Below are 10,534 nucleotides of genomic sequence, written 5' to 3' on the forward strand. Positions count from 1 at the left end.
AGAGCTTTCATTAAGGTGGCCAGGCCGCTCTGTGCCACCAACGGGAGATTTTTGGGATGGAGCCTGAGGAGGGCGAGGTTTGGGGAGGGGAGGGACTTCAGTGCCGTAGAGTCCAATTGCCAAAGCGGCCATTTTCTCCAGGGGAACTGATCTCTATCGGCTGGAGATCACTTGTAATAGCGGGAGATATACAGCTAGTACCAGGAGGTTGGCAAACTTAGCTTTCACACATGCCGACTAATGCACTTCCGATGTACTTTCAATGCACCTATGACCTTAGGCAGAGGATGAGAGGGAGGGCATCTTGGCTATCTTCTGGGCAACCCTAGCCAATGGCAACAAAGCCTAGGTCTCATTTTGCAGCTGGTGAGACCCCCACTGGCTGGGAGAGGAAGTCTAAAGTAGGGGATCCCCTGCCCCAGGCGGGGGTCTGGCAACCTTACTGGCTGAGCGGACTTGATATATGAAATGAAGAATCCACTGCAATTCACTGCCACCCAGTGCCAACCACCCTCTAATCTATGCCCTTTCCCAGGGAACTCTCTACTGGTTGAGCCCATCATTGGGGGGCATTTTCCTTTCTAGCTCCCACCCCTCTAATAGTTTAGTAAGAATAAAGGACAAGAAGCTTATTCTCAGAGATTGGGTGAGAGGGGAGGGTCGTGGTGACCGTGAGCCAGTCACAGTTCTCTCTGAACCCTCTCAGCCCCACCTACCCCACAGAGTGTACGTTTTTGGGGAGGGAATTTGGGGGAGGGAAAGGGAAGGCGATTGTAAGCTGGCTTGATTCTTCCTTAAGTGGTAGCGAAAGTTGGCATACAAAAAGCCAACTCTTCTTCTTCTTGTAAGAGGAACCGAAATAACAGAGCTCGTGAGATCATATTTGTCTAATTTCACTACAGATTCTGCAGAGGCAGAACTTGTGGTCTCGGCACAGGTTCCCGTCAGAACGGAAGAGGGCATGAGATTCCAAGCATGCTCCTGATTTCTGCCAAAGTGTCTTAATCAACGTGGGTCCCATGGGCATCATGTTGGACAACCCTACCCTAGTGTGTTGGGTTATCAGTTATTATTAGCCATAGGGGTGTAATTTTTTTGACTACAGGTAGGGTTGCCAGCTGCGGGTTGGGAAATACCTGGAGATTTTGGGGCTGGAGTCTGAGGAGGGCAGGGTTTAGAGAGGGGCGGGACTTCAATGCCATAAAGTCCAAATGCCAAAGCGGCCACTTTCTCCAGGGGAACTGATCTCTGTCGCCTGGAGATCAGTTGAAATAGTGGGAAATCTCCAGCCACCACCCAGAGGATGGCAACCCTACCTATAGGATTAGAATGGGTTTTGTGTGTGTGTGTGTGTGTGTGGTTTATAAGAGCTAGGGGGAGCTAAAGCTGAGGGGGTGGAGCTTGTGGATTTGATTAAAGCCCCCCTATAATTTGATCACTAGCTATATGCATTTTTTTGGGGACGTCAAGTCTCAGCTGACTTATGGTGACCCCACAGGTTTTCAAGGCAAGAGACGTTCAGAGGTGGTTTGCCACTGCCTGTCTCAGCATCATGACCCTGGTATCCTTTGGAGGTCTCCCATCCACAAACTAACCAAGGCTGACCCTGCTTCGCTTCTGTGATCTGAACACATGAAGCTGCCTTATACTGAATCAGACCCTTGGTCCATCAAAGTCAGTATTGTCTGCTCAGACTGGCAGCAGCTCTCCAGGGTCTCAGGCAGAGGTCTTTCACATCACCTACTTGCCTAGTCCCTTTAACTGGAGATGCTGGGGATTGAACCTGGGACCTTCTGCATGCCAAGCAGATTCTCTGCCACCGGGCCAGGGCCCCTCCCCTAGCCTGGTGCTATGGGTCTACTTCGCAATAACCAGAAGCAGTAGGACTGCTTCTTTGTGCACTGCCACTCCAAAAAGGCTATGCTGGGAATAATGGGACTTGAATGTAGCAAAGAGGGGAACCGCATAAAGTTGTGTATAAAAAGCTATCAGGATCATAAGACCATAAGAACATCAGAAAGTCCATGCTGGATCAGACCAAGGCCCATCAAGTCCAGCAGTCTGTTCCCACAGTGGCCAACCAGGTGCCTCTAGGAAGCCCACAAGCAAGACGACTGCAGCTGCATTTATCCTGCCTGTGTTCCCCAACACCTAATATAATAGGCATGCTCCTCTGATACTGGAGAGAATAGGTATGCATCATGACTAGTATCCATTTTGACTAGCAGCCATGAATACCCCTCTCCTCCAGGAACATGTCCACTCACCTCTTAAAGCTTTCCAAGTTGGCAGCCGCCCATCACCACATCCTGGGGCAGGGAGTTCCACAATTTAACTATGTGTTGTGTGAAGAAATACTGTGCATTTGTGTGAAGAAATATTTGTGTGAAGAAATACTGTGCCTGTGCAGACTGGACCTTGCGGGGGGAACATAATAGGGCAGGGAGTAGGAAAGAAGGACAAGTCAAGAAACATGGCCAACCAGTTCTCAGAACGTAAGAACATCAGAAAAGCCCTGCTGGATCAGACCCAGGCCCATCAAGTCCAGTAGTCTGTTCACACAGTGGCCAACCAGGAGCCTCTAGGAAGCCCACAAGCAATACGGCTGCAGCAGCATAACCTGCCTGTGTTCCACATCACCTAATATAGTAGGCATTCTCCTCTGATCCTGGCGAGAATAGATATTCAGCAGCACACGAGGTCAGGAATCTTGGGTGGCAAGCCAAAGACAGGCCTCACAGAAGCAAGAACAAAATATGGTGGTTGTCAGGACCAGCCTCTCAAATGTGGCAGAGAGTATCTGTAGGACCCCCTTGGAGAGAACACAGGCAGGTGCTGAATTTCCTGCCCTGCCAGCATCTCCCTCTGCTGCTGGACTCTCCACCTTGGCTCATTAGCGAAGGAAACATTTGCATCCTCAAAGAATTGTGAGCGGGTTAGCTAATGTGTTGCAAAGGTTAATTAATGGAAGGAGCTGAGAAGGTTTATCCACAGGGGGAAAGGAGTGTGTATACTCAACTTTAAAATAAGTAGAATCAGAAGTAGAAGAAGAGTTGGGTTTTATATGCCCATTCCCCCCCCCCCCCCAGCTTTAAGGAAAATCAAACTGGCTTACAATCTCCTTCCCTTCCTCTCCCCACAACAGACACCTTGTAAGTCCGGTTGCCAGTAGGGTTGCCAACCTTCAGGTAGTAGCTGGAGATCTCCTGCTATTACAACGGATCTCCAGCCAATAGAGGTCAGTTCACCTGGAGAAAATGGTTGCTTTGGCCATTGGACTCTATGGCACTGAAGCCCCTCCCCTCCCCAAACCCTGCCCTCCTCAGGTTCCGCCCTAAAAATCTCCAGGTATTTCTCAACCTGGAACTGGCAACCCTATCTGTACAGCACATGATCTTCAATACATGTGTTTGAAGTGTATGTCATTATAGCTGCCAGTGTATATTTTGAACTGTCGACAACGTGCTACGGTAGGGCTGGCAGCTCCAGGTTGGGAAATACGTGGAGATTTTAGGGTGTGGATCCTGAGGTGGGCGAAGTTTGGAGAGGGGAGGGACTTCAATGCCATAGAGTCCAATTGTCAAAGCAGCCATTTTCTCCAGTCGCCACCTGGAGGTTGGTAATTCTACAGTGTGGGTCCATTTTTTTTAACTCAATGGCGGTGATGCTCTTGTAGGGTAAACCAAAGGAGCCTTTGGCAATGTTCTGCTGTGCGGGGAAAGGGCTTGTTCAGTGATCCCTGATATGAAAATGAGGGTGTTAATGAGCATATCTCTGTTTTCATCTGGGAAATGTCATAGCGTCTGTACTGACAAAATGGAGACAGTGATTTATGAGGGACAGGTGCCAGAGAACAAGGACTCTCCCCTTGGCAAAGAGGGAGAGTTGGAGGCTGCCCATTTCCCACTGCTGCATGCAACGGGTTAAAGGAACGTGTGTGGGTTACAACTCTTAGATTCACGCATGAACTGATTCCATTAAATTGGGCGTTGGAAGTTGCTTCTGCAAAGTTAATCTATTACCTGCCTTGGGTCCCAGCTGCCTGGAAGAAAGGCAAGCTCGTAAAAGTTTTCAAATGGATACAAAATCTTTTTAGATGTACCATAAGAGCGTCCACGTGGCTTACAATCTGGGTTGCCGGGTCCCTCTTCACCACCGGCGGAAGGGTTTTGGGGGCAGAGCTTGAGGAGGATGGGGTTTGGAGAGGGGAGGGACTTCAATGCCATTGAGTCCAGTTGCCGAAGAAGAAGACTTCCTCTACCATTTAAGAGAGTATCAAACCTGCTTACAATCTTCTTCCCTTCCTCTCGACACCTTGTGAGGCAGGTGGGGCTGAGAAAGTTCAGAGAGAACTGTGACTAGCCCAAGGTCACCCAGCAGGCTTCGTGTGGAGGAGCGGGGAAACAAATCCAGTTCACCAGATTAGCCTCCGCCGCTCATGTGGAAGGGTGGGGAATCAAACCCGGTTCTCCAGATCAGACTCCACCGCTCCAAACCACCACTCTTAACCACTACACCGAACCAAATACCAAACATGAAAGACTGAAGCTGAAAAGATTTCAATGGGTTTTGCTTCCAAGTACACATGATTTTTGACTGTGGTTTTCGGCAGGTGCATCCTTTAGCGGGGAATGTTACCAAAGCAGAGATGCAGAGAGCTCTAAGCGCTGATGCTGCTTGGGGCGTGCGCTTAGAGGTTGCAACAAGCATTCCCCGGGGAATCTCCGCCCATCCTTTATCCACACGTCCACCCCTTTTAATTGTGCAATTCCCCCCTCCTCCTTATGAAGTTTATTTCCCAAGCTTCTTTTATATCATCTTCCTCTGGGCTCTTCCCCCACCACCGTGCCCCACCTGGCAAAGCGTCCACTTTCTTATACACAAAGATTCTGTGCTTTTAAAGAAGAATATCTGCCCGGAGGAGCTGACAGTCTAGATCTTCACAGATCACAGGCAGCAAAGTGAATGGGATTGTCCAGGAACAGGAAGGGTTTTTCATAAAGGGAACGGGGGCATGGCTAATGCCCATGCCATTTCCTCTCTGCTCATTTTAGTAACAGGATACATTGTTCTGTTACACTGGTTCTCTAATTCTGTAATTAGGGTTGCCAACCTCCAGGTACTAGCTGGAGATCTCCTGCTATTACAACTGATCTCCAGCTGATAGAGATCAGTTCACCTGGAGAAAATGGCCGATTTGGCAATTGGACTCTATGGCATTGAAGTCCCATCCCTCCCCAAACCCCACCCTCCTCAGGCTCCACCCCAAAAACGTCCCACCAGTGGCAAAGAGGGACCTGGCAACCCTATCTGTAATCCAGTGTTGTGGCTTTGGCAGTTGTATGTATTATACTGTTCTGATTGCCCCGTTTTAAATTGCATCCTCCAGGTTGAGTCTCCTTGAGACAGGTGGACTGTAAAGGAAGTAAGGTCTACTTGGAATCCCACTGAAGTCTACTTAGTGGGGCTTACTCTCAGGAAAGTTAGATTCGAGTCCAGTAACACCTTAGAGACCAACAGGATTTTCCGGGTATGAGCTTTCGAGGGTCAACGCTCCCTTCATCAGACACCTCCCTTTGTAGGGTTGCCAGCTCCCGGTTGACAAATACCTGGAGATTTTTGGGGTGGAGCCTGAGGAGGGTGGGGTTTGAGGAGGGGAGGGAGTCCAAAGCAGCCATTTTCTCCAGGGAAAATTATTTCTATCACCTGGAGATAAGTTGTAATGGCGGGAGATCTCCAGCCATAGGGTTGCCAGGTCCCTCTTCGCCACCAGTGGGAGGATTTTGGGGCAGAGCCTGAGAAGGGTGGGGTTTGGGGAGGGGAGGGACTTCAATGCCATAGAGTCCACATGAACACATGAAGCTGCCTTATACTGAACCAGACTCTTGGTCCATCAAAGTCAGTATTGTCTACTCAGACTGGCAGCAGCTCTCTAGGGTCTCGGCTACAGATCTTTCACGTCACCTACTTGCCTAGTCCCTTTAACTGGAGATGCCGGGGGTTGAACCTGGGACCTTCTGCATGCCAAGCAGATGCTCTACCACTGAGCCCTCCCCAAATTGCCAAAGTATTTTCCCCAGATGAACTGATCTGTCAGATGGAGATCAATTTCTTCCTGAACACTTGCATAAAAACTTTCAGTTTCTTCCTCATCAGCATCTGCAGTTGGGGCATAAACTTGCATGATGCTTATGTTGATAGGCTTTCCCTGACTGCCTTTGCTACATCTTGACTCACTATTAAAGCAATCCCGTTTCTTCCGTTTTTGTCATTCCCCGAGTAAAACACTTTGTAATTTTCTGATTACCCTAACCTGAATAGCCCAGGCTAGCCCGATTTCCTCAGAGGGGACGCTAAGCAGGGCCGGCCCTTCTCGGTATTTGGATGGGAGACCCCCAAGGAATAACAGGGTCATTACTCAGAGGTAGGCAATGGCAAACCACCTCTGTTAGTCTCTTGCCTTCAAAACCCTACTGGGTTACCATAAACTGGCTGTCACTTGACAGCACTTTACACGCACGCAGCACATGTATTCCTGCAGGCAGATTCCCTGAGAGAGCCCTTGGATTCAACTTCAGCCCGTTCCCGCTTCTTCCCTGTCGTCTCTTGTTTAAATTCCCATGGCAAATACAACCTGTTCCTCAGACACCCCACCCTTGTATGGCACAGTGCAATCCCACACCCCACCCCTGCAGGTAAACTGCCGATTCACGGGGAAAGAAAGCTCAGCTAAAGTCCTTGGGAACCATTTAAATATTCTGTGGGCGTATCTCTAATTACCTATCAAGAGACACTTTACACAGATCATAGCAAGTGGCCCATTCATGGAAATCAAGGCAGCCAGACTCCTGTAATTAACTATTTGTTGTGTAGGGTTGCCAGATCCAGGTTTGGAAATACCTGGAGATTTCTGGGGCGGAGCCCGAGGAGGGCGGGGTTCGGGGAGGGACTTCAATGCCATAGAGTCCAATTGCCAAGGGGACATTTTCTTCAGAGGAACTGATCTGTATCGGCTGGAGATCCGTTGTAATAACAGGAGGTCTCCAGCTAGTACCTGGAGGTTGGCAACCCTAGTAAACAGAGCCAAAATTTGATGGGTGAATCCTGGCAGAATCAGTTTATCCGTTTTAACCCACCCTTCCTTCAAGGACCAAAAAGTTCTCATTCCCCTTTTTGTCCTTTAAAGAACCCTATGAGGAAGGTTAGGCTGAGATACAGAGAATGGCCCAGAGTCACCCCATAGGTTAAGGATGCCAACCTCCAGGTGGTGGCTGGAGATCTCCTGCTATTACAACTGATCTTCAGTCGATATAAATAAGTTCCCCTGGAGAAAATGGCCACTTTGGCAATTGGACTCTATGGCATTGAAGTCCCCTCTCCAAACCCCGCCCTCCTCAGGCTCCGCCCCCACAATCTCCCGGTATTTCCCAACCCGGAGCTGGCAACCCTACCATAGGTAGAGATTTGAACCTGGCTCTACCAGGTCCTAGTCTGAGACTCTGACCACTACACCACAAGCCACTTGTCCTGTAAATGTTCTTTTGCAGTGTGCCCACATGCCATTTTTGGCACATTGCAATCTGGGTGGAAAGGCCTGATTTGCAGTAGGGTTGCCAACCTCCAGGTGGGACCAGGAGGTCTCCTGGTACTGCAACTGATCTCTGGACAACAGAGATCAGTTCCCCTGGGGGAAAAATGGCTGCTTTGGAGAGTGGGTTCTATGGGATTATACCCCGCTGAGCTCCTTCTCCAAACCCCGCCCTTCCTAGGCTCCACCCCTGGAATCTCTAGGAGTTTCCCAACCTGGAGTTGGCAGTCTCACCTGCCAGTGTGGTGTAGTGGTTAAGAGTGGTGGTTTGGAGCGGTGGACTCTAATCTGGAGAGCCGGGTTTGATTCCCCCACTCCTCCACAAGAGCGGTGGAGGCTAAACTGGAGAACAGGGTTGGTTTCCCCTCTCCTACACATGAAGCCAGCTGGGTGACCTTGGGCTAGTCACAGCTCTCTCAGAACTCTCTCAGACCCACCTACCTCACAAGGTGTCTGTTGTGGGAAGTGGAAGGGAAGGTGATTGTAAGCCACTCTGATTCTTCCTTAAGTGGTAGAGAAAGTCAGAATATAAAAGCCAACTCTTCTTCTTCCTCATGCCAAAAAAGTTTGACTCAACTGCCCACCAGCCCCTTGTTGCAACTCTGAACTTCTCTTCACTCACTTTTCCCCCCTTCCAGATCCTGCCGAGCTCTTTACAATGGAGACGCCCCTGGAGAAAGCATTGGCCACCTTGGTGTATACCTTCCACAAATACTCTGGGAAGGAAGGAGACAAGTTTACCCTCAGCAAGATGGAGCTGAAGGAACTGGTGAAGAAGGAGCTTGCTCTGGGAGAGGCAAGTGAGGAGGAGATTGGTTGTGGGGTTGCCAACGTCCAGGTGGTGGCTGGAGACCTCCTGTTATTACAACTGATCTCCAGGAGACGGAGATCAGTTCCCCTGGAGAAAATGGCCGCTTTGGAAGGGAGATCCTACGGCATGAAACCCCAATGAAGTCCCTCCCCTTCCCAAACTCTACCCTCCGCAGGCTCCATCCCCAAAATCGCCAGGTATTTCCCAATCCAGAGCTGGCAACCCTAGTTGGCTGGCAGGCCAGGTGGAGGTGGAACTACCTCCACCTTTAGCAGTCTCTTGTTTTAGGAAATATTGAATGATTAGTGGGGCTAGTTGATTGATCAATATGACCAAATCTTCATGAACATGTGCTTCCTTGTGTCTAGTTGACACATGAGCATGTCTCAGCAGGTGCCATCTTGGAAGAAGCATTCCCTTCTAGCTGTGGGATGATAGGGAAGGCCTCTTCATTAGAAGAGGAACTTTGTCCAGTGTGAAATGGAATGAGCAATTCCTCTTTAAAATGGTGTCAGAAGTGGTGCTGTCTCCCATGTGAGATAGAACAAGCAAATCCTCTTTTAAAATGATACTAGAAGAGGTGTTTGTAGAGGAACGCAGGAGCCAAAGCCCCTGGGTTGTTCTTTTGGGGCAGGTAGCGAGGACGTGGCTATCGTATTTTGGTCACGTCATGAGATGGCAAGAGTCACTGGAAAAGATAGTCATGCTAGGAAAAGTTGAGGGCAGTGGGAAAAGAGGAAGACCCAACAAGAGATGGATTGACCCAATAAAGGAAGCCACAGCCTTCAATTTGCAAGATCTGAGCAAGGCTGTCAAAGATAGGACATTTTGGAGGACTTTCATTCATAGGGTCGCCATGAGTCGGAAGCGACTTGACGGCACTTAACACACATACACACACACACCGAGGATGCACTTTAACAAATCAATGAGAGAGAACACCCCCCCCCCCCCGTTCAGTAAGTAGCCTGCCACCAGCTCTTCTTATCCAGCTTCAACCCAGGCAGGATCAGGCCAAGGTCCATCAAGTCCAGCAGTCTGTTCACGCAGTGGCCAACCAGGTACCTCTAAGAAGCCCACAAACAAGACGACTGCAGCAGCATTCTCCCACCTGTGTACAATGGCACCTAATATAATGGGCATGCTCCTGATATTGTAGAGAATAGGTATGCATCATAAGAACATAAGAAAGGTCATGCTGGATCAGACCAAGTTCCATCAAGTCCAGCAGTCTGTTCACACAGTGGCCAACCCGGTGTCTCTGGGAAGCCCAACAAACAAGACGGTTGCAGCAGCATTATCCTGCTTGCGTTCCAAAGCACCTAATATCATAGGCCTGCTCCTCTGATCCTGGAGGGAATAGGGATGCATCATGACTATTATTCATTTTGACTAGTAGCCATGGATAGCCCTCTCCTCCATGAACATGTCCACTCCCCTCTTCAAGCCTTCCAAGCAGAGAAAAGCCTCCATGACAGGGTACCCCTGAACCCGGCATCCTCCAGCCTAGTTTTCCTGGCAGGTCTGCCCCCTGGGTTCAAATCCAGCCCTGATGCTAGCTAAACCAATTTCGAAACAGGTCGAACCTTGCCATGTAGATTTTGTTTTAGGTACGATTCCTTCTCCTCCTCACTTTGTTCTCCCTCTCGCTATCTCTCTTGGGTACCGCCTTTTTTTTTTTGCAGAAGATGAAAGACGGCGGGATCGACAAGCTTATGGGGACCCTGGACAAGAACAAGGACGATGAGATCGACTTCAAGGAGTACACAGGCTTTCTCTCCGCCCTCTGTATGACCTACAATGATTTTTTCCAGCAGGATGCCAAGTAGGGGAAGGTTGTGCCTTTCGCTCAGGCCCAGCATTGTCAAGACGGCAGCTTAAAATAAAAGAGTTTTCTCTCCAGCAACACTGAAAGCTATTTCCTTCTCTGGGGGGCTCGCTTGGATGCCGCGGTCTCCGAATCGAACAGGTCCTGTCACAGAAAAGCTGCAAATGTTATTATTTAAACGTTGTTATTTAAAATACAACGTTGTGGCTCGTGATGAGTCAGTTATTCAAATACAGCCAGCGTGGTATAGTGGTTAAGAGCGGTGGACTCTAATCTCTAATGCCCCCCCCCCAAAGTCAGCTGCATT

The 10,534-nt window shown here is 49.4% G+C and overlaps 1 protein-coding gene across 1 annotated transcript; it reads left to right on the plus strand.

The window, feature by feature from the left end:
• Window positions 1–8,237: 8,237 nt before the first annotated feature.
• Window positions 8,238–10,296, plus strand: LOC130480254 (protein S100-A5-like). The gene is made up of 2 exons (XM_056852714.1): window positions 8,238–8,384; window positions 10,088–10,296. Exons 1-2 carry the CDS (start codon window positions 8,247–8,249, stop codon window positions 10,226–10,228), a joined length of 279 nt encoding a protein of 92 aa, XP_056708692.1. The 5' UTR covers window positions 8,238–8,246; the 3' UTR covers window positions 10,229–10,296.
• The last annotated feature ends 238 nt before the right edge of the window (window positions 10,297–10,534 follow it).

This window comes from Euleptes europaea, chromosome 7 (assembly GCF_029931775.1).
Source record: "Euleptes europaea isolate rEulEur1 chromosome 7, rEulEur1.hap1, whole genome shotgun sequence".
In the NCBI taxonomy this organism is placed as follows: domain Eukaryota; kingdom Metazoa; phylum Chordata; class Lepidosauria; order Squamata; family Sphaerodactylidae; genus Euleptes; species Euleptes europaea.